This window comes from Lampris incognitus, chromosome 2 (assembly GCF_029633865.1).
Source record: "Lampris incognitus isolate fLamInc1 chromosome 2, fLamInc1.hap2, whole genome shotgun sequence".
NCBI classification, from domain to species: Eukaryota; Metazoa; Chordata; class Actinopteri; order Lampriformes; family Lampridae; genus Lampris; species Lampris incognitus.
This window is the reverse complement of record NC_079212.1, coordinates 134,398,063-134,425,668: the sequence shown is the minus strand read 5'-3', so window position 1 is coordinate 134,425,668 and position 27,606 is coordinate 134,398,063. Positions and strand designations below refer to the sequence as shown.

The following is a 27,606-nucleotide window of genomic DNA, read 5'->3' as shown; positions in this document are numbered from 1 at the left end:
TATTTTAAGAAGGTGACGATAAGCGTTAAGTGGCACGTAATTGTGCGTGTAAGAGATGCCCAAAGCATGCGAGGGGCACCTTGTTGGGATTCAAAATCCCCGTCGTAGCTATGACGTCAGTCGGTATGTGGCGCGATGGACGAGTACGCACGTTACGTCCGCGTTCACGTACGACCTTGTTTTGTTGATGTTTGATTCAAGTGCGGCTGCGCGCGGCTCAGTGTTTTCACTGTTGCTGACGTGACTCGGAGGAGGAAAAAAAAAAAGGAAGAGAAAACAATTGCGAGAAGATTGGATGAGAGGGGAGCCTCCCGTTTTGGCTCCTCTGTCGAGACTTCGAGTCGGTTAACAGATAAATAAATAAATAAGTCCGGTGTTTTTGAGTACGGAGCCGCTAACGACCGGGGGCAACCTCACCCATTTATGTGAGCGCCCTTCCCTGTCGTCGGACGCCAGCGAGGGCCAAGCAAACAGCACTGCTTATCGCCATTATATGATCCAATATCCAGCGTCGCTACTACCCTCCATGTGGGTGAGGGACCTGTGTGTGTCAGACTATGGCGAGAAAAACAGTTAGCAGGAAAAGGAAGGCAGGAGAGCCCAAGGACCAACAACAGGTAGGCGGAAACCTGCGGGTGTATCGTATGGCGAGCTAACACTGGTCCAATACGCGTGTTAGCCAAGGGGTGTTGAGATAAGCAAAGCGTCTGCGTCGGCGCTAAGCTAGCAGTATTTGCCGACATTTTCTTCACGTGATCGGTTGGAAAGTAACGACGTCTTAACCTGGTAAAGTGTAACAGAGATATAATCAGGCTTAATAATTGACGTCCCTTTTTTTTATTGTGAAGTCTGCGGTTGCTAACAGAGCGCCATGCTAGCTTACGCCTTGTGAATAATGTTCGTGAACGTCAAGAAACGCGCTAGCGTTGTTAGCTTACACTGTTGGAATGGGAATGACCGTCCGTTGTAGATTTCTGTTAATCAAGCTCTGTAGCTGATAACTCCATAATTTATAATGCCATTTCGTTCAGGCTCGTTAACTGGCACCACCATATCACAGGCGATGCTGATTTCTAGCATTTCGCCAATGGACTTGCTAAATGTGACGTTAGCCGTTTGCAGTCGTGTAGTCTTTTTGTGAGTTAACTGTTAGTTAACCGCCAACATAACGTCAAATTCAATGGAATGGATAATTGTTCAGCTGACGGACAAACATATTCATTATTGGTGATTTTCGCATCATTAATTGATAAATTGTTTGCGGGTGACCGTGAGCCATTGGCTTAGACACTACTTGCTGTCGAGTTAAGACGCTTAACAATGGCCTTATTTCAGGAGACACGCCATTTCCAAAATATTGTAAGATCTATGGCTTTTCGCTACAGCAATGTTAAAAGGCGCGGACATTTCCTCATTGCTTGATGTACACATAATTCACCTGTACTTTAGAAGATATATCCCATTGACGGGTTAAAGGCTCTCAGAAACACATGTTGTACAACTGCTATCGTTTTAGATGCAGGTCGTAGGGATACCCATTGTGTTATTATTCCTGTGACCTAAGATTTGTCTTATCACTACCTATGTGTGAATGTTAACTCACCTAGCCTCGCAATACACGTTTACCATTATTTTTGGCCATAGGCGGAAATCTCGGGGGGGACACGACCCCCCCCCGTCCTGGGAAAAATATGATATATACCCCCCCCCCCCAATATTTCGCCCCTGGTTACAGCACTACTTTTGGTGTCCCCCTCAGGAATTGCGCTTGAGAAAATTTCATGTAATTGTCCCCTCCAAAGTTGATATCAGATTTTCGCCCCTGTTTTTGGCAGGGCCGGGCTAGCCCTAGAAACGCGAATATCGCTGAGGGACCATGTTTAGAGTGACTGATTGACCACGTTTACACGATTGGGCCGCTGGATCAGGTGACCAATGACGTCACTTAAGTTTCACGCTTGTCGGTCGACCAACGACGTCACTGTCAAACGCGAAAATGGGAGTGTCTCTGTTGGCTGTTGGCTCTTTCAAAATGAATCGGTGCAGTGGTTCCAGCTCATTCTAGTGATGGGCAAGGCAGTTCTTTTCAGTGTACTTAATCATTAGAATCAGTTCATTAAAAAGATTCGTTGAACAGATTGGTTCACCGACTCATTCAGTGGTTGACCAGAGCGCCGATTGCGTAGTCACTCACTAAACTGAAACACGGCCGAACATTCAGTTCAGCTCACTAACTAATGAACCGAGAATGGTCGTTTGTGAAGGATAAGCCATTGAACTGAGAATTTAGTTGGATAAAGATACCGTTGCAAACCGAAAGCTGCTATAACAAAGTCCTACCCTTTTATGCACAGCACGTATATTTTCGCAACACCTAATTTTTAAATGAATATTTGGTACTACTTACTTCGAGACTTCAAGACATGAGAGGGTGAGGGGCGGGCTTGAACTACTCAGCGACTGCCTGTCTCATCATCATCGGCAGTCACTCGGGGTCGAGCATGACCATCCACCCTCTGGGTTCTCAGGTGGGTGTAGAGGCCGATTCTGGAGCCACATAGTGGGAGGACGCCTGTGCGTGACAGCTTTTTACGTGGAGTGGCTGATGTGCCTACAGCCACCACATGGTCCTTGGCAGGGGGTGGCCAGAGTCCAATGGCATGGAGAACCAAGGTGATTGGGGACTGCCCTCTTTGCAGCCTTCACCCGCCTTCACGGTTGTTGTGACCTGGAGACATCTTCCACCATTTCGCTGTTGAAGTCTTTGTTGGATCGCACTAGATTACTCTACCAGGAGCCAAGCTCTGGACGGCATAGCTCTTGGAATCATTTGTTCATGCAAGCTTCTCCACCACGGCAAGGTGGTGATCCAGGAGAAGAAACTGTCAGTGACCATCACTCAGAACGCACGTTCACTGTGTATGTTCATTGAACAAATCACTGAACATGCACCGTTCCCTCGCAGTGAAAGGATCAGAGACAGCCTGAGGCTCAGCCATTTTTTCATGTTGCAGGTTTCACCATGTATTGTGAACTATGAAAGGGGATGAGATTTCTGAAAAAACATTCAGGGATTGTCAAACGTAACCTAGCTCATTTTAAATTCGTTCGAAATCTAATGAGTGCAGATGCAGCAGTTGTCAATCATACTAGCCCATCTCCCCTTACTCAGAGTGAATGTATCCCTGCAAACGAATCACTTGAATAACTTTCAGTGAGTATCCCTGCATATTCGCTCGCAACTGACTGATACCCCTTTTTAGGGGTCGACCGATATGTTTTTTTAGGGCCAATGCCGATTATTGGTAAGTTATGGAGGCTGATAGTCGAAATCTGTGACCGATATTCAGTTGTAGTAAATGTAAGAAAAATTTTGCCAAAATTTACAGGAACACCAACCCCAACACAATGCTGCCTTTAAATTAACATATGTTTGATTGACTTTTGTGAAAAACAGAAAATATATATATAAAAAATGCATGATGTTCAAGGCACTAGATAACAATCTTGAGTGGAATTGTTTTTAATTAAAAATAACTTCCAACACATAAAAACGGAATGAATTAAACTGCATGGACAGCAGGAAGTAAACTTAGATCAAACTGAATAATTATGATATTAAAATATCAGTCCATTATCTGAACCGCTTATGCTGCTCTCAGGGTCACAGGGATGCTGGAGCCAACCCCAGCAGTCATTGGGCGGTAGGCGGGGAGACACCCTGGACAGGCCGCCAGGCCATCACAGGGGGCCGACACACACACACACACACACACACACACACACACACACACACACACACACACACACACACACACATTCATACCTAGGGGCAATTTAGTATGGCCAATTCACCTGACCTACATGTCTTTGGACTGTGGGAGAAAACCAAGACACCTGGAGGAAACCTACGCAGACACGGGGAGAACATGCAAACTCCACACAGAGGATGACCCCCCAATATTAAAATAATTCCACTTAAATTGGTTTAAGTGCTCCCAGAAAGCTTTGACTGAATGGAAAAATGTACATTAGTGTCATTATTTTCCAATTCTCATATCTTTAAAGTGATAGTTTCGGGTTTTTGAAGTAGGGTTGTATGAGGTACTTATCGATAGTCAGTGTATTACCTGCAGTAGATGGGAGTCTGTGCCGTCCCAGTTTGGAGATTCAGCAGGAGTAACTGGCACGGAAGTTTAAGAATGGGACACAGACAAAACACATTTTAGCCACTTAAGAAAAGGCTCACCTAAAAAAAATAAAATCTGTTTTAAGTGTATGCTATATTTTGAATATTTTCACTGTTTTAGCTTGCCATCAGACGGCCCTTTCATGTGGAATACAGTCTCTCAACCACAGAATGCCCATATTCCTTCGTATAAGTACATCTATGGAACGCATGTTATTATGCTGCAGATCAGCAGAATTAGATGGGTGTTGTGCAGTTGAGAGAATGTAGTTCCACGTGAAAGGGCCGTCTGACACGTTCATGCACAACACTGACAATAACACTTTGTATGTAACAAAAATACCACACATTAGCTTTTTTCCTTTTAGCCTAGTTACATTTGAAGGTTAAGAAACTGTTCTCTGTTGTGGAGTTCATGTCAGACCGATGTTATGCTCTTTGGTGTGTGTGTGTGGGAGGGGGGAAAGACGAAGAAACTAACGTTACGGAGATTAAAATGAATTAGTTCATGTTCACATTCATTATTTTGAATTTTACACTAAGTTCACGTTCATTTCTTCTTCTTTTTTTTTAAAAAAAAAATGAGCTGCTCTAAGCTTTAAGAGCCTCCTCCTACCCATCCATGCCGAGCCTGCAATCATTGCCACCAGTGCATAAGTAACGATGTGTCCCTAATAGGATTTCGGCGTTGCCACCCGACCTCGTCGTCTGGGATTAACGATGTTGTATATGACATAAAGATATGTTGTACGTGATACCACGTTGAGTCCGAATCAGAAATACTCTATTTCACTCCCTCCAGAAAATATACGACACCGTGATTCTTCTGTTACTGATGGATTTATTCATCTTAATTGTACTTCATTCAACATCACCGTCATCAAATCAACCATCGAACTGTTAAAATACATGAAAATATACAGAATAAGCACGCCTTCATATCACACACAAACGGTAGAAAGCCAACTATAAATATGCGCGACTAAACATAAAACACGTAAATGAACATGCGTCGCTGGCTGCACACAACCAAGAGGGAACGAGTCAACTTGAACAAAACAAATCTTAAAACGGGCAATGCAATATCACTTTTAAACTCAAACTTTGAACAGAGTATAAAAACTTCTCCTGTTTCATGTTTCTTCTTGGAGGACATTGCAACAACTAAATGTGTCCCTGTACAACATAGAACGTAAACATACTTCCTCTATAGTTTTAATATAAAACGAATCAATGGTCACAAAGATAAACTACATAAGCAATATATGCAAACAAAACACATCAAACAATGACACAAATAACATTTTTGGCAATCAAACTTTATTCGTTCTTGAGTGGAAATTGGGTAGCAATGACCGCTGCTTTTTTAGCAACTTGTTACCACCCGATGTCATTGTCTGGGATTAACGATGTTGTATATGACATCAAAATTTGTTGTACATGATACCATGTTTAATGACCATCGCTCTTTTAGCACATTCATACACAACACTGACAATAACACTGTATGTAACTAAAATATCACACATTAGCCTTTTTCTTTTAGCGTAGTTGCATTTGAAGGGTAAGCACAGCTGTGGAAATTGTGTTCTCTGTTTGAATTGACAACCTGTTGTTGAGTTCATGTCGGACCGACGTTACGCTCTTTGGCGCGTGTGTGGGAGGGGGAGAGAGACGGAGAAACTAATGTTATGGAGTGAGTTTTGTAACTAGTGTTATGGCATGCTTTTCTCACCAACCGAGTGGGTTTTATGGTATCTGGCATGCTCCTCTTACCTTAGAAAAATGGTCTGACTTCTCGATGCTTCTCTTCTGTGTTTGTGGTGTTGGAGTGAGCGTCGTGCTGTGCTTCGGGAGAGTGAAGGCTGCGTTGGAAGTACGCATGTTGCGCAGCGGACTCCTAATTGGCTGGCCAATAAAAATATCCCGATAACATGAAAAATGACAATAGCTAAGCCGATAATCGGCCATACCGATAATCGGCCATACTGATAATCAGCCGATTCCTACTCTTTTTCCACCAAGGAAGTTTGAGGGCTGGTTCGGAGGCAGTGCCTAATCTCGAACCAGTTCTTTGCATTTCGAAAATCAAAGAACTGGCTCTCAGCCAGGAAAACCTGTCCCAGAGTGGTACGGCACCAACTCTTTGCTGGGCTAGAAAAAAGAACCGCTTACATCAGGGGCTGGTGTGGGATTATCGTGACCAACATGACCAATGGGGAAGCATTGTTTGGCAGAGACACAGTCGCGTTGGTGTAAAGGGGGTATGAAGAGCTCAAATGTACTGAATGGGAAATGAACGGATCGTTTCAGGAAGTGATTCAGTTCAGTTCGTTCACCCAAAAGCGTCATTCTTTTGAACAAATCGTGTGCTAACGACACTACACTCTCATTCCACATTGGTCACATGCTAACAAACAGAATGTATTGCTGCTCGTGGGTACTACTGAAACGCTCAGAATGGAATATTTTGCTGCTCTTTCCACATCTGGTTGCACACTATAACGGTCCAGCATAGAAAGGAGTAGGAGAGAAACCAGCTCTCCATGCGCCAAGAGTCATGACGGATAACGCACATTTAAAGCACCCCAAATAACAATCAACTTTGTCAAAACACTCAACATAGAGTGAGTCTTACGATGTTTTCACATCAGGTACAGTTGCTTCGTACTGTGCTTGAGTATGATTGTCCCCCGTCTCCACCCCCTGCCACTCAGCTTTCACGTTAGTAACGTTTCGTACCCATATACATTTGCGTATCTACAAACTCTGATAAAGTAGGTGGCGGTATGCACCAGGTTGGTTTGCTATATGCCAATAAACACTGTGGGGAAGCATGGCCTGAGTGGCTAAAATGTAGGAGGCAGACTCAAAACTGTTTCCATTTAACAAAAGTAATTTATTTACAGTGTGTAGCTACATGTGAAACAAAAGAATATGTACAAAGCAAAGAAACAAATTAACACTTAACTCGGCTTAACTGAACAAAACTCAACTCATAACAATTGAGCTTAAATGAACATCATCTAAACAAAACTCAACAATTGAGCTTAAATTAACATCATTTGCACACATCTACACCCTGACATCCCTACAAACCTAACAATTTCAGAGCAACTGCTTAAATACTCCTGGAGTCAGTCAGTAGCACCTGAGTTTAGGCTGCACCACTGTGGCAGGGAAAGCCAACACCTGGTAATGATTGAAATGATGGGACAAATGGTGTGTTCTCCCCCACTTGCATGTCAAGGTGCATGTCCTTTTAATGGTGGGAGGAAACCAGAGCACCTGGAGAAAACCCACGCAGACATGGGGAGAACATGCAAACCCCACACAGAAAGCACCTGGGATAGCCTGGGATTCAAACCAAGGACCTTCTTGCTGTGAGCCAACAATGCTAACCACAGGGCCACCGGGCTGCCCCCCACCGTGCCGCAAGACCCCAAGCCCATACAATGGAGTCAACCTTAGAGAAATGAGAGACATCAGCAGATAGAAACAGGGGAAAGAGGAGGGGGAGTTAACATAGAATAGTTATAATTACAATTAAGTTCTCTTTCAAATCAAATGTCCCAAGATATGAGTGGAAATATTGTTGGTGCATCCTAGAACTTGGCTTAACCATGTCATATGATATGCTACTTCAGTACACTTTAACAAATATTATTGGAACCACTGAAGAATATTATTACTGGGACCACTACAGAAAATTGCAGATAAACATTTAATATCCAGGAATTCACATTATAGACACTACCATTGACTATCCCTCTAACAAATTGGCCACAATTTCAAACATTGACCATACACGGTCTAGTTATATAGTAGGTTTTGACCTAGTCTTGTTTCTTATTCTATTTTATTCACGATTCCTATGTTGTTACTATTTTGGATGCGGTATGATTGATTTTCCAATTGGGTTTTTTTATCTCTATATTTATAACCCTTTCATATCTGTAACTTATCTGCATCACTTTCATCTTATCCTACCAAGCAAGACAATAAAATAACCAAGACAACAATTAGAAAACGGAAATCAGAATCAGAAACACTTTTTGTCATTTCATTTCATGCACTTGTGCACATGAAATGAAATGAAACATCGTTTTCCCCAGCCCACAGCTGTGCAACACAAAGACAAAAACACATATCGTCACCTTCTTGAAATAATGGCCTAAGTCATATTTTCAAGTTTTTCAAAAAACAGAATAAACTGAAACAAATATAGAATATATGATATTTCTTAATCATTTCACACATTGACAGACAGCGTTATTTGTATGTCAATAGTCATATAATGTCATAACCTTTTTTGTGTGAAATGAGTGAGAAATATCATATATTCTATATCTGTTTCAGTTTATTCTGTTTTTTGAAAAACTTGGAAATATGACTTAGACCATTATTTTAGGAAGGTGACGATATCCAAAAACTACAAGAACACATATATCCAAACTAACACTTAAATCTAAAAAAAATAAATAAAAAAAATCGCTGTCCAAGAGAACGAACGCCAGCCAGGATGACTGTCGGAACTGCCGGTCTGCATGGGCTAGCAGTTAGTTTAGCGTGCCCTGCTTCCGTGTACTGTCAGGCTGCCCTCAGTGTTTCCGCTTCGGGCACAGCTCCAGTCAGGGCCATGGTCCTTGGCCCCACCGGACGCAGCAGACCAAGCTCCCTCGGCAAATCCAACGCTAGCTCTCCCAGCCAGACACCTTCGACACACCTCCCAGCACTCCACACGATTACACTAAAACACAGTCAAGGCTAGGCGAGGCCGCCGCCAGACTGCCCTTGGTGTTATCGGAACTGCTGGTCTGCTTCTGCATCCTGTCAGATCGCCCTTGGTGTTACCTCTTCGGTCACAGCTCCAGACAGGGCCGTGGTCCCTGGACCCACAGGATGCAGCAGACCAAGCTCTCCCAGCTGATCCAGCACCAGCTGTCCCAGCCATCAAATGAAGACAAACTTAGACACAGACGTGAACAAAGACACTGCATGGACGGTACTGGGTCAGGCTGCCACAAATGTGAATTCGTGCCGCCGTCTTCTCACACCAGTACTGGGTGAGGCTGCTGCAAGCATGAATTTGCGCCGCCATCTTCCCACACACTTGGAGGTAATTCCCAAGTAACTGGGAAGATTAAATTTCAAGATTAAATTCAAATTGGGAAGATTAAAAAACATTGAGATTTTCTTTTGAGAATTAATGGGAGACTTGGTTTTTAATTTCATTGCATTTTTATTTGAGCATCTGTAGGAGCTTCGTTTTACATCATTACGTAAAACTTGGAAATGTACACTTTTTTCTTTAATGTTCTTGCAGTTTTCACAGTCGCCGTTACCATTTTCCCAAAAGATCTCATGCATATACACAGTGACCTCCAGATGATCAATAGTTGAGATTTCAAAATCAGAAACTTAAGATTTAACGGTATGGATCAATTTAGAATTCATTGCCATAGCAGCTGATATAGTGCATATCTGGAAAAACTTTTTCACATCAACTACGCCTAAATGCCCTCAAAAGTAATGATAACAAGCCTAAATAATTTCCCTGTAGTGGACACTTGAACACAACCACACAAACGCACTGTTCGCCACTAGTGTCTAACTCATTTTGACTTGAACCCATGGGAGTCCTGAATGCTTGTCAGTATTTTAAAGTAATTTTGTATGTCACTTTTTCAAAAATACGTTTAGTTCACCAACGTAATGCCACCGACAACAAAAATTATCCTTACTCACTACTTATTTTTGCAATGATTATGGTGACTTCAAATTGTCAGGATGGTACATGGAATTTTTTAGTGTATGTGAAAATCCTCTAAGTACATCAAACATGGACCTCAGGAGGGGAGTAATACAGAGCATCATATCTGTTACCTTATTAAGAATTGACAGCTTAAAAGGACTGAATACCTTGAGGCAAACTGAGATACCAAAATGTGAACTATGAATCAGAGATTTTGTTTCTCATACTGATGGTAAACATGTCAACTTGATCCCACGTGCTCTCATATGCCACTCATGCTGGTAATGGATGGATAAGAAATGTTGATCCACAGTTCCAGTGCACCTGGGTCACGTTAGACCTATATATTTCCTACACGGGTGTGTTGGTGCTCCTGCCATGTTTGCCTTTTAGTCAGAGAAATCCAGTGATCATCTCCATCATAGCCAACCCAACAAAATTGGCCATCAATCGGTCAATCAAGTTGCTTTTTATATAGTGCTTTTCTAGCTGTAACAGCTACCCAAAGCGCTTTACAGTTAATTAATTCACACACACGGCCATCTTAAGAATGATGTTTTGTAATTGCTATTGCGCATGCACAGCCAGCATGACAGTGTCTGTAAAGGTGTCTGTCTTTATCTATGCATAATACTCCTGTGACCCAGTTGGCTTCTTGAATCTGGGTCAGTGAGCTGGGAGTAATGGCCACAGCGCCCTGGGGGATGGGCCCATCTCAGCACAGTGATTAATGTCGAAGGAGGGTCAAGGAGATTAAAAGAAGGCAATGAAAGATATGATACAATCTGACAGAATAGTGTAATGTCTCATTAGGGTTGGGCATTGAGAGCCGTTTCCAAGTGAGAAAGGGTTCTAAAATTCTGATTCCAATGGAGTCATTAAAAAATCTTAATTTCAATTCTGCTTAGCGGTTCCTCAAGAGATTTCACTCATGCTAGTTTCAGTTTCAGTACCAGGGCCTGGCTATGCGGCTGCATCTATAGTCATGCGAGTTGAATGCATGCATGTCTTTCCGTCTCCTAAGTTTCACAGTGGTGCTGTTTCTAGACTGGATGAAGCTGCACAGAGTGATCCATTTTGTTTTTGTTTTGTGGGAAGATCTAAAAGTAGCGAGCACATGAGTCTAGATAGAGCTGTGTGCCATCATGGACCACAACAAGCGCCCAAAAGCGTGGCTTCATTTTGTTCAAAAAAATGATGGGTCGGCACAGGGCAATACCTGTGCCAAACTAATTTCGCGCAAGAGAAAGACATGCATGTTAGGGTTCATACTCCTGTCCATGCCCCTGACCAAGGCAATGGGAAGAAATAACTGGAGTTGGTCCTCGGGTGCTGCACGGCAGCTGCCCACTGCTCCTAGCTACACAGCTAGAATGGGTTAAATGCAGAGAGTAAATTTCCTTTGTATGTATGTACAAAATTACTAATAAGAGTATTCTGTTCGATTCTGTTGCACTACTAACATGATCAAACACCTTCACCTGCATAGTATACAAATCAACGAGTGTACCATCTTTGATGTGTTGTGCCGGTCTTCCTCTCCCTCTCATGCCTCGTCCACCTCAGCCAACAGCCAGCACCTTGTCACAATCGGGAGAGTAAAAATTACATAATGTTTTTCTTAACAGTGAGACAGCAAACTATCTATACTTGATCAAATGGCTAAAAACTGTCAGATTTGTGGAAAAAGTGTAATGTATTTTTCGTAGATGAACCCTCACACCGATGTTCCTAATCTCTCTCGTCAACTACAGTGGTTACAGCCCCCTAAACTGTAAATTGGTTTTTGGACTGTTGCCGTGTTGTCATTTCGGCGGGTTTCAGTGTTACAGTTACAGTACAGTGAATGAAAAAAGAATGAACAGATTATTATTGAATCATGTCATTTTGTAACAGCAACCAAATGAAACTGTATGAAATTAATATACAGGTTCCATAAACTGCATGAAGGTCATTGTGAATATGACTGATGGGGGATAATGGCTTCATAAGTGTTTTGTGATCATGTCGAAGCGTTGGATGATAATAGTCAAACGTGAGAAGATTCTGCGTACCAAAAATCAGTTCTATGAGATTTGGAAACAGATTCACACTGCATGCTAATTTCATGACCTTAAGTCATCAGCTTCAGCCTGTTTGGAAACTACTTTTTTCTCCCTTCTTTCTATGATATTGCAGCTAGGTGCCCGAAGTAAACATTTTCTCTTTCAGAATTACAGTTTAGGCACATTCACCTACAGTTATGCTGGAGAACCATTGGCTCCTATTTATATAGGGAGATTCCGCTGTCTAATGTTGATTATTTCCAATGGCTGTGAGCAGAGTAAAATACATCTAGCGCCTTAGATAGTGGGCCCCCACACCTGTTTGGCTTTGTTTGTTCTACCTATTGAGTAAATGAAATGGGTTTCCTTTTAAAAGCCTGTTCTCCGTCCATCCATTATCCAAACCGCTTATCCTGCTCTCAGGGTCGCAGGGATGCTGGAGCCTATCCCAGTAGTCATGGGGCAGTAGGCGGGGAGACACCCTGGATTGGCCGCCAGTCCATCTAAATTAGCTTAATTAGGCCTAATTGTAGGCAATGTTTTCCATTTTTGGATGGAAACCTGTTTGTTGACTGACATTTTAATATGTAGGCCTATTTGCAATTGCCTAAAATACTTGATTCCTATTCAAAAAGTTCTATGTCCTTGTATGATTTTTTTTCTTTTCTTTTTTAAATTCCAGTTGGGCTGGTGTCAGTCAGCACATAAGCGCAGCCGTGTTTCTTCTTCATCTCGTCATGCCCAGCAGTGGTGGCACAGCCGGCGCTCAGTGGTGTGTGCCCTCCGGGAGCGAGAGTTCAGACCCCAGCAGCAACATGAGTTGCGACTCCAGCGGAGCCTGCGGGGCTTTGCGGCAGGCAGGCTGCCTGGCATCCTCAAGGAGAGGGAGTTCTCACTTGGGCGACTCAACAAGGTGTTTGCCTCCCAGTGGCTCAACCACCGACAGGTGGTGTGTGGGACCAAGTGTAACACGGTAAGATACCAACATGTGGCCACTTATTAATGCTGCACACTCACCAGAGGGCATTTGAAATCCTGATTGTGAAATTGCATTGTAAAAGATTTGATAAATTTTTCGTCATTTCTTAGATGTTTCTTAAACTCTATAAACTTGGGTGTCATTTGCTGTTGGTTGTCTCTGCTCTTATGGTAAGCTGAAGAGCCCCTCATACCACTGAACCAGTTTGAGTCCTAAGGGTTCAATCGGCAGTTGATGCATACAGCAACTGTCCGCTCCAGTTCTGTCGTTGTTTTGGTCAGACTTCATAAACATTGCTTGCTTTAATACTTGCGAATGAGAAAATCAGCCAATGCTGCATCACTTCCAATTCCTTTTTTTAAGGCTGTCAGTTGTCTCCATATCTCAAACAAATACAAAATATTGACCGAATGGTGAGATATGTCACTTTTCTTGTTGTCCGTGGAGGTCTTGTGTATTGTTTCAGTACTCCATATGGCCATTGCGGTGCATGCTATTTCAGAATGTTCCTCTTAAGTTCACTCAACAATGTATCCTTAACAAACTGTCTGGCCCAAGTCTTGAGTCAGTATACCCACTCCAATTGGTGTAAATTGGCTTGATAATCCTCTGTTGTGTTGCAGTTTTAAACTTGAATTTATTTGCAAGCTATCCTCTGATGTCCCCAGTCTTAACAGCTGCTATATCTAGAATGCAATACTTTACTCATACTTCACTCAAACGGAAGATAATGGCAAGCACATTTCTCTTGTTTACAAAATTGTTTGCTTCATTTTGACTATGTGAACGTAAACTAAGTTTAAAATGTATCAATATCACAAATTGTTGAAACGTAGACAACGGACAATTAAGTGAGAAAGCAAATTAAAACATGAGTAGGACAAAAACAAAGGGGAAAGACTCCGTGACTGAAGCCAAAGGGTGTTGAATTTTATCTGTCAAAATACCTTTATAATATTGAAAATCTTTTAATTACTATCGAAATGCTAGATCACGTTGCCTTGATGATTGACTACATAGAAAGAGCAAGAGACCATCTTCACAATGTCATCTTCTCTTTTTAGAAGAATCTCGGGCAGATGCAAGATCAAAAACAAAAACCAGAAAGAAGCGAATCAGATTTTGAAGATTGTTTTGTTTTTTGTCCCACTTACTAATCTCTATGGTGATATCAGTAGGACCACTTTTAGTGCCAGAGATCCCTTTGAAATTGTAAAGGTCCTCTATGAGCTTGGTCTGCTGTGTCTGTTTGTTTTTTCACAACAGCTTTACATGTACTCTATTTATAAATGGAGCATGTTTTTTCCAAAAGCTGTCGAGGCTGCTGAAAAAGTTTTTGCCATGTTTTGGCTTTACGTAAGGTTGGTTGAATAAGCTCAATAGACAGTTTTATTTTATCTTTTTTATTTCGTAATAGATTGGGTCAAGAGCTTAGTTCAAGAAGAGGATATAATCTTTTAAAAAGCAAATTTAGGAGTCTGTGCTCCTTCCATCTAACAGAGCAAAGGCTTTCATAGCCCAGGGGTCAACATTTCTCCAAAGGGTGAAGTACCAAACTGTAAATTGCCACTTGGGGGCGATAGCGATGTGCCAAAAGACGTTTCTCATTGTCAGTCATATTCAACATGCTGTAACATCGAAATAAGCTCGTTTTTGATACCACTTAAAGACCCTGAAATTTATTTTGTAAGTCTAGAAAGGATGAATCTCTAAGAAAAACAAAAACAAAACAACAAAAAACCCTACTCTTAACAATATACACTTAATGTGCAGCTGTCTGTCTGCTTGTCAACTGATGAAGTTTTACAATGTTCTTTTTTTATTCCAGCAACACAAGGCCAAGTAACATTTATTTTTACAGCACTAAATCACAGTTTAGTCACAGAGGGTTCAACAATCACAATAAATTCATTACACATTACATTACATTTTGTTTTGATTAGTGGATGCTGACCTAACAGCACGGCAACTGTTGATTTCAAATGGATCTCAGGTACTTGGATGAGAATGAATAAAGCTGATTTACTGTGTCGCCATAGGTGTCAGTAAGATGAGCAAAATCCTTGAATGTAGTTTTAAGCGCCGCATTTCAGGGAACGACTGTGTCATGAGCGGACTGCCCTTTACCTGGTTGTCCATTAGTGAGACACTGATTCCTTATTGGCTCCTGGGGGGCTGTTCAAGCGGCTGACCTTCTGTTCTGGCATTAGTATTGGAGTGGGCAAGCAAAAAATATTAGCCCCCACAGGGGCTAATACAGCACCACAAAAAATTATAGTGACAACTTTATTTTTTTAAAATACAAGTTGCACAAAAGATTTACATTTTCTCAAATTTAAGCAAAGTGATTTACAGGAGACTAAGCAATTAGCAGGTATATCCCTGTGTCAACCAGCAGTTATTTTAGAGCACTAAATGGTAGTTATATCATAGTCATCATAGTCAAGAGTGTGTGTAATGTCAAGTGTACATTAAGTGATGAGGAAATTGACTTTCAAATTTCAAATTAGCTGGATGAATCCACAAATCAATATCACATTTGATAGCAAAGAGTGCATGTCAAGTTAGGCACAAATGTTGTAAGTGCGCAATCAGTGATGCAAGTAATGGTTGGGGGTTTAAAGTAACTCAATGCCCCAATTGGTGTAACAGTCATGTTTTGGGACCATTAATTGATTAAGGTAGGCCTGGAATAGTAAAGTTTTTAGTAGTCTTTTGTTGAACTGAAGCATGTGAGTCTGCATCTGTGATGGAAGAGAATTTTGAATCAACCTAACCAGATGTCTTTTCATCCTCTACTTGCAGCTTTTTGTTGCAGATGTCCTGACAGGGCAGATAACACGCATTCCCATGCTAAAGGACAGGGAGTGTCGAAGTGGAGGCTCTGGGGTCGTGGGTAGCACAGTGGTTGGGAGCCAGTTCCTCCCAACAGGGGTTGCACGGTCCAGGCTGGACCATCAGGGTTGTGGGATACACGCCATTGAGCTCAACCCCTCAAGAACACTGCTGGCTACTGGTGGGGACAACCCCAACAGTCTAGCTGTCTACAGGCTGCCCACACTGGACCCCGTATGTGTTGGAGATGTAAGTATTTTTTAACTGTTGAGTAGAATGGCATCCAGTGTCACTCCTTGCCTGTTTTGCAACAGTAGCTGGTTGTTTCTCTTTTTTCCCACTCTCATTGACCTTTCATAGGGATGAAAAAATACAAAATATAAATATATCATGTATACTATTAAGTTTGAGTTTATGATTTTTTTTGTGCAAAATTTGTCAACATATAAATAAAACTTACCAGGTTATTGTAAAAAAATACAAAGTGTCTAAACTTCAAAAACCTATGATGAATATACCCTAAAATGTATATTGCAACATTTAGACTATGAAAAAATTGAATATATTGTCTAGACTTTTCCAGAACCTTATTTATAGTGTATCTGCAGTTCTTAACTATTATGAGACTCACAGATGGACTGAACTGTAGACACTGTTGTGAACAGGAGAAATTAAGAAAAATGAGCAAAAGTCAAACAGGGGCAAATGTTACTTATCTTTTGATAGCCTCATGATAGTAAGCTAATTGCATATTAATAGCTTGCCATTAGTATCATACCAGTAACTTTACAAAAAACTGTTTGAACCAGATAAGTAAAATAAACATCAGAGATGTTTTGCTACAAGCAGAAACTTTAGGAGCTACTTAAGATATAGTGTTGCAAGTTACTCCTCTTGATTGCATTCCTTGGTGACAAGGTGGTCAGAGCATTCGCATTGCGATGAACCCTTCTGCATCTTCAGCGGGTCATAAGTGTTTCGTCCCTTGGCCTGTACGCCTTGCCTGAGTGGGGCAGTAAAGACCAAATTAGCCTTCACCTGCAGAAGGACTCCAACTGCAGGCTCTCATCGACCACAACCATCTGGTCTCAGCTGCCATGGCTATCTCCCCAATGGCTTGCTTCAATTGTTTTTGTTCCAAACTCATCTTCTGTAGGAAATAGCACACTGATGTTGCTGGAAAGCCGTGGCTGCTGACTTCGATGGGATATGAGGTTGCGTGCCATCCTTTGACATGAATCTCATCGATCAAATCCTGGTATTTGGCTTTCTTCTGTTGGTGAGAGAAGGCTAGCCTGTCCTCCTAGGGTACTGTGAGTTCAGCTGCTAAGGTGGTTTATGAACCATGTTTGGTCAGAGTGAGGTTACTGTCCCCTCTTCTGGAAAAACAGGTCTCTTCTTCAGGTCCATTTGCATCTCCCAGTCAGAAGCGCGATGCAAAATGAGGCGCAGGTTCTTGACAGTGGTTCTTGGCGGCAGTTCTTGCCCAAGGAGCCTTATCTCCTAACCTTTGGAAATTGACAACTTCAGGTGGTAATGCCTGGTGTTTATTGGCTTTGACCATCTGCAGATATGTCCATTTGACAATTTCTGTCAAAGGACCTTGTCACGTCTCCCGCTGTATCGGTCTTCTCCCAGTGCTTTGGGATGTCCAGCCAAGATGTGATTCAGGATGCAAAGGGTTGCTCCACACTGCTTGCATCAGTTCTTTTGATTGTTTGGAGTTGGCAAGAGGTCAGCCACAGCACGCAGGAGGAAGGTCAACTTGCTCTCGTCAGTATCCCAGAGTTCCTTCCAGGACAACGATCATTCGAGTGCCTGGTCCCACTGTCTCTGGCAGGTGAGCCCTAATGCTTTTATGTGGCGGTCTTCTGCTGCTGCCTCTTGGACCCTCTGCACCACGAGTCCTCTCTTGCCTTTGGCATTGGCCTTGCTCCATCTCTTGGCATTGTAGTTTCCAAGTACTGGCTGTCCTTGACAGATCACCCAAATGATCCCCCTGATGTTTCCAGTATGCTTCTGCTTCCCTCACTGCTTTCTGAGGCTAAAGATAAAAGATCCTCGGACTGATCCACTTATGTTGGCATATAATGCAGCTCTGAGAGCATACAGTTAGAGCCTCTACAAGTTTAACTTTTTTCATTTTTAGTTTTTATAGTTGGTTTGAAATTGGTCAGAAATCTTTTCTACTGACATTTTCATTTAAAAAAAACATTTGGATAATTAGTCAATGCAATAAGTGTAGAGGTTATAGAATGTCAAAATTTAGAGCACAATCACAATTTTTTTTTAATATTAGTCAATCAGGTCTGGCTTTGATATGTTTGTCTTCTGTCTTTTAGGATGGCCACAATGACTGGATCTTCTCCATCGCATGGATCAGTGACAGCATGGCTGTGTCCGGTAAGTTTCAGGAATCAGGAGCACTTTATTTGTAATTTCATTTCATGTACTTGCATACATGAAATGAAACGAAACATCATTGCCCACAGCAGTGCAACACAAAGACAAAACACATATCCAAGAACTACAAGAACACATATATCTAAACTAACACATATATCCAAACTAAATAAATAAATAAAAATCGCTGTCCAATAGAACGAATGCCAGCCAGGATGACTGTCGGAACTGCTGGTCTACATGGGCTCGGTGTTTCCTCTTCGGGCGCAGTGTCAGGCAGGGCCATGGTCCTTGGGCCCACCGGACGCAGCAGACCAGGCTCCTTCAGCCGATCCCAATGCTAGCTCTCCCAGCCAGACAACTTCGACACACCTCCCTGCATTCCACACGACGACATTATTAACGAACTGTGTCCCCCCCCCCCTTTCATGATTGAAGCTGTAAAGATGACCTCAACTGTCTGAGCTTGTAACCTTTCTTGAGTATGTGGCTGGATGGTTGAGAGTCCAAGTCAATGTCTTATCCAACATATCCTGTGTTTACTACATTTCTATTGTGTCCAGAAAGTAGATACTCATATTGTCAAGACAGTAATCTATCTATAATATGCATCCCTTGTGTGTGTGTGTGTGTGTGTGTGTGTGTGTGTGTGTGTGTGTGTGTGTGTGTGTGTGTGTGTGTGTGTGTGTGTGTGTGTGTGTGTGTGTGTGTGTATGTGTATGTGTGTGTTGAATGTTTAGGGTCCAGAGATGGCTCCATGGGCCTGTGGGAAGTGACTGAAGATGTGTTGAGCCAGGCTGAGCGTAGCCAAAGTGTGGAGACTGTACCCTGCTACTCCCACATCTCCCACCGTGCCCTCAAGGACATCCCCAAGGAGTATACCCATCCATACAACTGTAAGGTCCGAGCTCTGGCCTTCAACAACAACCACAAGGTAAGGTTTAGAGCTAGAGGAATAACCAACAGTCTTCCCTTTTTGTCTTTTTTTGTAGACCACACTATCCATGTCTCTAGGTTTGTGTATCCATCCATCCATCCATCATCCAAACCGCTTATCCTGCTCTCAGGGTCACGGGGATGCTGAAGCTTATCCCAGCAGTCATTGGGCGGCAGGCAGGGAGACACCCTGGACAGGCTGCCAGGCCATCACAGGGCCAACACACACACACACACACACACACACACACACACACACACACACACACACACACACACACACACACACACATTCACACCTAGGGACAATTTAGTATGGCCGATTCACCTGACCTACATGTCTTTGGACTGTGGGAGGAATCCGGAGCACCCGGAGGAAACCCACGCAAACACGAGGAGAACATGCAAACTCCACACAGAGGACGACCCGAGAGACCCCCAAGGTTGGACTACCCAGGGCTAAAACCCAGGACCTTCTTGCTGTGAGGCGACCGCACTAGAGACTGCACCACCGTGCTGCCTGACTGCGCTAACCACTGCACCACTGAAATAGTTCTTAAAAAGCTTCACTCGTTGGTTGGGGTGCCTTTGTTTATACAACTCGCCTGTCTTTCAGTATTTCCTTTTCTTTTTTCAGGAGCTGGGTGCTGTCTCATTAGATGGTTATTTCCACCTATGGAAGGCTGAGCATAATCTGTGCAAGGTAGACCACCATTGTATATTATTAACCGTTACTGCTAATTAGGACTGCAAAATTAATCATATATTAATTGAGATTTTGATAATTGGCTCCCACAATTAATTGATTGTGGCCATGTAAATTATTCTTTTTGGGTTTAGCTTGCTCAGCTGTGAAGTATTATTTTAATTTGAAGAGTTGTACATATGAATGTTTATTTATTCATAGGTTTATAAGATACATTATGAATGTGAGATCTGTTTTCAGTTTATATAAAATGCTCAGTAAAGCAATTCTGTTGCCCAAAATGGAAGAATAATCATGATAAATAATGATCACACTATTAAGGAAAATAATCGTGATCAACATTTTAGCCTCATCGTGCGGCCCTACTGGTAATCGTATGTTGGCATCTTCATTTGATATCAGCACACTAATCTGTGTTGTTTCACTTGCTGCTTTGTTTCCCCATAGCTATTATCCACCAAGCTGCCTCACTGCAAAGAGAATGTGTGTCTGGCGTATGGACAGGACTGGTCTGTGTATGCTGTGGGCTCACAGGCCCACGTCTCCTTCCTGGACCCACGGCAGCCTACACACAGCATCAAGTCTGTCAACTCCAGGGAGAGAGGTAGTGGTAAGTGATTGACAAACCAAATGTGCTGCTCACCCACAGGGTCATCAGACTGACAGAGCCACAACACATACGTCAAGCTGAGAAAAGGCACTTAAATGTGGAGTCTGCACTGGCAGACATAAGTAGGCAAATATTTGAAGCTGTTTGACAAGGGAACATAATAATTGCAGAAAGTCGGCTTCTAGTCAGCTGAATATATTCTAAATCTGTCAGTATTGCTGGGAATAAAGCAATACATTTTTTGTGTCATTATTTAGATTTAATTAATCAAAATCGTGCATTAAACATGTTCACTGTAGTTGTACTTGCCAATGCTATGGCTTTTTATGTACTATTATAACGGCGCAAAAGGCATTGTTATAATCATCAGATAATACTATAAAACAAATTTAGGCCTGTGCAAAAGCAATAGACTAGATATTGCATTTTCTGTCTTAAGGTTTTCTTTTTTTTTTTTAGGAGGTTACTATTGAATATAAATAGCAAACATTACAAGACTATTTCAAAAGAGGGCTGTAAATAAGAGCATTCACTTAACCATAAATTTAATTAGTTGTCCTTGAACCCTAAATCAAGATGTGATCTTTTCACATTACTTTCCTGTGCAAGATAATATTTGAAATTCTTATAAAGACTGCTTGAACAATCTTCTACTAGGTCAATGATTTTTCCACTAGTCAAATTGGTCCTCAGGGATCCCCAGTACTGCTGGTGTTCTCTTCTGCCAAATAGTTAATAGTGTTCACATGTTGTGTCAGATCTAAATGTCCCCAGATTAGATGGCTGTCGTGCCTGCAACAGGTGAAGTGTAAGGTAAAAGAATCACTAAATTACACAAAGCAATAAAAGTAATTCTCTATTTTCAAGACTCAGAAATGTTATTAGATGCTTAACTCTTCAAATCAGCTGAATTTATGGCTTTTTTGAGGCATTTTCTGTTCTACTTGAAGGTTTGCTGGTATTCAATTTATAAACAAGTGGCATTTCATATTTAAGGCACATGTAAGAATAAATTTGGGCAGGAGGGAACATTTTACAAACCTGATTCCAACTTCTTCTATACAGCCCTTACAAAAACAATTGTAAGAGAAATGGAAGAGGCTTCAAATGTCCTTGTCTAAGGGCCACTGTTACAACCATGGTTAATTTAAAACGTTTGCTACTGACCAAGACTAACCAATTCTTCTAGCTTGTTAGCTGAAGGCAGCATCAACTTTTGTCACAATGTCCATTGTGTGAAATAAGAATTACTTCAAAACAAAGCCAACTTTTGCTAACTGATAAACACTTGATTTTGAAGAGACAAGTAAGATGCACAGAAATTAAATGTCCGAGTTTTACCTTTGGCAAATTCTACTCTTTGGAAATTCTTAATCCATGTTTTTGTACTTGCAGGGATCCGTTCAGTGAGTTTCTATGAACACATAGTGACAGTAGGCACGGGCCAAGGCTCCCTCCTCTTCTATGACATCAGGGCCCAGAGGTTCCTTGAAAATCCCTTGAATCCAGCCGGCGGGTACCGGCAACGCCCAGGAGAAGGCATCCTCAAGCTCACAACAGGGAAAGGCTGGCTGGTGCGCATCTTTTTTCTCAGTTAACATTATTCAATAAGAGTTTTTACATTAGGAATGTTGAGGTGCAAAACCTAAGGGACACAATCAGGATTTTGCCCATTATCTCAACATAACCTGTTGTAGAGACAACACTCCATTAGCAGCCACAACACTGAGCAATCTTCTGTGTGTCTCTTAACCACTGCAGAAATTGTGCGGTAAAGACAATCTGGGAATGTGAAAACTTACTTCCTCGTTTGCTGATAGGCTGTATTGTTTAAGAACATGGGAATGTCAGTACTACAAATAAGAAAATGTGGATAGCAAAGCTACATTATATAGGTGTATGTAGCGTGTTATTCGCATTTTCTGATACAATGCAGGCAATTGGCAAACCAGGTAGTGGGTTTTCACATATATAGATTGTCTGCTCATTATTATGGCTTGGGGGCGGGGTGTCTCTGTTTCTAATTTATTTCATATTTTATCGCTAAGGTTGGGTATCGTTTGGATTTTTAACAATTCTGATTCTGATTCTGCGATCGATCCAGGTTCTTATCGATTCTCTTTTCCGATTCTTTGAGGGGCAGGGTCAAAACAGGTCACATGCTTATTTCACAGAGAAAAAAAAACTTTTCTTTTTAAAAAAACTTTACACAAGTCATGTTCAGTCATATTCATATTCATAGTTGACTTCATATTGTTAACAGAACCTCTAAATTAATTTCATAGTTTAATTTAGTTGCTGTTATTATATGACATGATTCAATAATCAGGAACATTTATTTATAATAATCCATTATTAATATAATCCATTCACTCTTTTTTCATTCACTGTACTGTAAATGTTACACTGAAATCTGCTGAAATGATAACACGGCAACAGTCTAAAAACCAATTAATTTACAGTTTAGGGAGCTTTAGCCCAGGTGGATGTTGATGAGGGAGAAGGAGGAACGTCTGTGCGAGCGTTCAACAACAAAACATTTCGTTACAGTATCTGCACAGATTTGACCAGCAGTTTTTAGCAATTCGATCAAGTGTAGCTAGTTTGCTGTCTCGCTGTTAAGAATAAGACTAACATTATTTAATTTTCACTCTCCCGATTGCGACGAGGTGCTGGCTATTGGTTAAGGGTTGGCTGAGGTGGACGAGGCATGTGAGGGAGAGGGAGACCAGCGCAACGCGTCAAAGACTACACTCGTTGATTTGTATACCATACTGCCGAAGGTGTTTGGTCATGTTAATAGTGCGTCCTCTTGCACGAAATAAGTTTGGCACAGGTGTTGCACTGTGCTTACCTGTCATTTTTTTTCAAACAAAATGAAGCCACGCTTCTGAGCGCTTGCTGCGGTCCGTGATGGCGCACGGCTCTACCTAGACTCGTGTGCTCGCTACTCTTCTTGATCTTCCCACAAAACAAAAACAAAATGTATCGCTTCGTACTTCATCATCCGGTCCAGAAAGAGCACCATTAGCTTAGGAGACGGGAAGACATGCATCCATCCAACTCGCATGACGATAGGCGCAACCGGATAGCCAGGTCCTGGTACTGAAACTGAAACTAGCTTAAGTGAAATTTATTTAGTAACAGATAAGCAGAATTGAAATTAAAACGTCTTAATGGATCCATTGGAATTAGAATTTTGGAACTGATTCTAACTTGGAACCGACTCTCGAAGCCCTATTCATTGCCATTGGCAACACATCAAAACACAGGTCAGAGATGACTTGCGTTGGCAACAGTCGCAGTTGAAGCTGCTGGCGGCGTTGCTGTGATTGGGGTTTTGGTTGCAGCACGAGTTGCACATTGCAGAGCTTAACTTTGAGAACGCTGTGACCTTTTTTCTTTTTCTTTTTTATCAGCCATCTTTGGTCAAAACATCAAAACTACCATGGTAGTTTTGCCTTCGCATGTGACGAGTAATCTTGCATAGCCAGACCTCTGTTTAGTTTTACATGGAGCTCTGGCTATGCAAAATTATGCAAGGACTGGCCCACTTGTGTTGTTTATTGGCTTAGCTAACTTTGCTTGCTCAACAATGCTGAATGTATACTAACAGTAATGACGTGAGCAATGTTTAAAAAAAAAAATCACCTCCCATTCAGTTGCTTATGGTGCTATAAGCAAGTGACTGGGAGGTTTTTGTGCCTATGGTGCTTTTATTCATTCACATAGTCGTAGTCTCGCTCACGATCCAATTAAGAGGACGACAATGCAGACCTGAGGGACATTTGCTGTTGTGTTCCCTCACTTTTTTTTACTTGTGTAGTCTATGTATTTTATCTGGGAGATGCCTTTTGACTATGCTATTTGCTTACGTCATGTTACTTGCTTTATCCAGCTTTGAAATTGTGATGACAGATGAGTCCAAATAAAATTCGACATTACAATGAAAAACACATTTTGGGGGAATCACTTGTCAAGGTGGTCGACAGTGTTTGTTAAGGCAACTTGCCTTAACTGTAAAGTGCTGGGGAAAATGCTGCAGAGATCATTTTGAAAATTGTGGTTTCCTTTAAAACAAAACCCAAAAAAATAGCAGAGGTATTGTAAATAACCCATTATTTCAGCTGTTAAAGAATCTTAGTCATAACTCAAAGCTTCTGTTATTTATATATGCCAAGTTTATCACAGCCCTCAATAAGATAAGCTGTTTCAAAGGTCAGTGGTTCTTATGAGGAGGTCGGATACGTGCCAGTTCATTGAGTATGTTTACAAGTATGTCAATACCTAGATTAGTTATATTACAGTGTTTACGTGGTTAGAAATAAAGTGATTCCTCTAATCCACATGTATAAATGGATTCTTAGAATAATCATCCAGAGTACGTTGGTTGGTATTGGCAACATAATCAAACTTATGGTGAAGTTACACATGCACAGTTTGAAAAAGCAAAATGAAACCCAACTGAAGTGCTTGCATGTTCCAATCAACAAAATTTTGTTTTTTCAAATATGTTATTATATATGTTTTTTGAGTAATACATATCATTTTCACAATTGTATTATTGGTTTGCATGGAGACAAAGTAAACTACTACTACCGAGGAAGATTTTGAACTTAAAATTTCTTTTCCCATGTTCTTTGTTCCTTTTCTTCTCTTTCTACCCCTCTATGCCCTTTGTACCGCCTCCCCACTCTGGTTTTGCTGCCTTAAGAATCATGATGAGACATGGAGGAGTTACTTCTCGCACATCCACTCCTTCCCTAATGCAGTGTACACTCACTGTTATGACGACTCTGGCACCAAGCTGTTTGTAGCTGGCGGACCACTCTGTTCCGGCTTGCATGGCAACTACGCGGGACTCTGGAGCTAGCCTCATCTTCTCCACCATGTCACTATCATATTTCCCCTAATTTTTTACCAGTCATTCCTTTCCCATTCAGTTCTAATGACATTGCAGTCTGATTTGTTTTTTCTTGTGGTTATTGATTCATCATTTTGACTCTTTATTCGCCTTTTGCTCACTGATGGACTCAGGAGCATGATCTTGTCCCTACCACATAACAGCTTAGAGCATCTTCTGATGTTTATATGCCATTTCACCACCATTTCTCCATCTACTCCATGGTCTCCCCCAACTCAGCTGTCAAGTTACTTTGTACAGATATTTATCCAATGAGTTTTAAATGAGCTGCAAGATGGACGGATCGGGAAAACCCAGAAGAAAGTTGCTAAAAAATATGAAGAATAAAGGTATACATTTTGTTGCTGTTTGAAACACGTACAGCCACAGAGATCGGACTACACTTGTGTTTTTGTTGGTTTATGTTTTCATATGTAAGGAAAGAGTTTCTCCTGCTTTCATCAGCAATTAGTGACATAGTGTCTTTGGGTGCACTTTTGGAATTCGCCCAAAAGTATTTCTTCCATTCTCTCATGGAAATGGACGCCAATAAAGAGAGGAGAGGGGACAGAAGGATTTAACAGACAAATACATTTAAAGAACTGACCAGGAACACAGTTGGACTTCCTGTGGAAAAAAATATGTAGAGAATGTTCAGTGGCTGGCATGGGACATATTGGGCCATGATGGTCATTATCATCAACAGTTGTAAAGAACATATTTCTCCAGTCAGAATTGAGGCGGGAAGAATAGCCTACCCAGTCAAAACATGGTAGTCTGTCTGTTTTTGTTTTTTGTTTTTTTTTGGAGATGTAAAAGGTCAAAAATTTAACGTTTATAAATACAATATAGGTACTCTGCTATGAATAATCCCAACAAATCATTTTATTTTTTTCTTGAGTTTGTGTGATTTGAAACGTACCCCTGTTGCCATTTCTACTAGCTATATTTATTTCCCCTCTTAGTTACCTTCTTTGAATTGTTCAGGGGTTTTTCAGCTCTACATTGCTAAAAGATATATTGCCTGTAACCTTTTTTATGCGCATGTCCTTCTCAATAAGGCTTCTTTCAGTACATTTATCCATCTGTGGTGGGCCCGAGCTCAGGCATACCCTTGGTTCAAATAGTTCAAATGTTAGGTACTATCAGAAAAGTATGTTTTTTGTAACACGTTAACGAGAACTAACAGACAATGTGGCCTTTGAGTTACTGGGTTGAATCCCTAAAGTCTTCCTGATTCCTTCTCTGCAAGAAATGGGAGTGAAGATATGGGCTATCTTAAGTTCTGACCTTCTCTTCCATTTTGATAAGGATGCGAAGAGAGCATAATACCCAAGGCTTTTTGGACTACCCTGGAGATGGATGCTGCTGCAGGCAGACATTTGTTGTCACTGTTGGATGTAAAAACTTTTTTTCCCTTTTTTGTATCAACGAATGAGTGTTTGCCCTCCTTTCCTTCTTTGGCAGAGGCAGATTAGACTTTAGTTACGTTTTGCCTCACTGAAGTCTTTCTGTGAAAGGCTGCCGCAGGCTTACATAGTTTTGCTTTTTTACACAGAACTTTTCTCACCAGTTTTCATGACAACGTTTAAAAGAGAACCCCCCCTCCCCCCAATGATGACAAGTTGAACAAATAACCATCACCTTAAAAATGTATTTTATATATAGATGTGTATGTATATGTGTAAAATGCTAAGGGGCAAATGCGTACATTTTTATGTATATGTCCGAGGGAGTGTGTGGACTGACCTGTTAACTTGGTGGTGACCTCTTTTATACACACCTCATGAATGTTTTTACAAACGGATGAATCTGAGGATATTGCACAATATCTGAAAACCAACCTATTAAGTCTTTAAAAAAAAGTAAATGATAAAAATAAAAGTATATTGATGTAATGTTTTGCTGTGTTTTAATGTTTTTCACTCGCTAAATTGCATGTTGGTGTGGTCGATTAGGCTCTTTAAGTGCAAGATGTTGCCATATGATCAATCTCACCGATCTGTCGTCGATGACAGAGCGCCTTGATGATGCCTTCTCAATAACCCAGGTAAGGGGATCGCCAGAAAGTTGAATCAGTCGAGTCTCCCAACAATTTTGTGTGCGCAGATGAACCGATTTTAACTTTGTGGAACAAAAGGATCCCTCTCGATCCGGTTTATAATTTGTGTGTATATTTGCTACGGCAGGGAGCGTCCATTTACTGCACATGCGGGGGGGGGGGGCGGCAATGGGGAGACATGTC

General features: G+C 41.5%; 1 protein-coding gene across 1 annotated transcript; it reads left to right on the top strand.

The window, feature by feature from the left end:
• Positions 1–27,259, top strand: dcaf12 (DDB1 and CUL4 associated factor 12). The gene is made up of 9 exons (XM_056274761.1): positions 1–617; positions 12,672–12,962; positions 15,774–16,052; positions 18,146–18,206; positions 18,947–19,140; positions 19,780–19,845; positions 20,296–20,458; positions 21,854–22,032; positions 25,173–27,259. Exons 1-9 carry the CDS (start codon positions 558–560, stop codon positions 25,329–25,331), a joined length of 1,452 nt encoding a protein of 483 aa, XP_056130736.1. The 5' UTR covers positions 1–557; the 3' UTR covers positions 25,332–27,259.
• Positions 27,260–27,606: the final 347 nt, after the last annotated feature.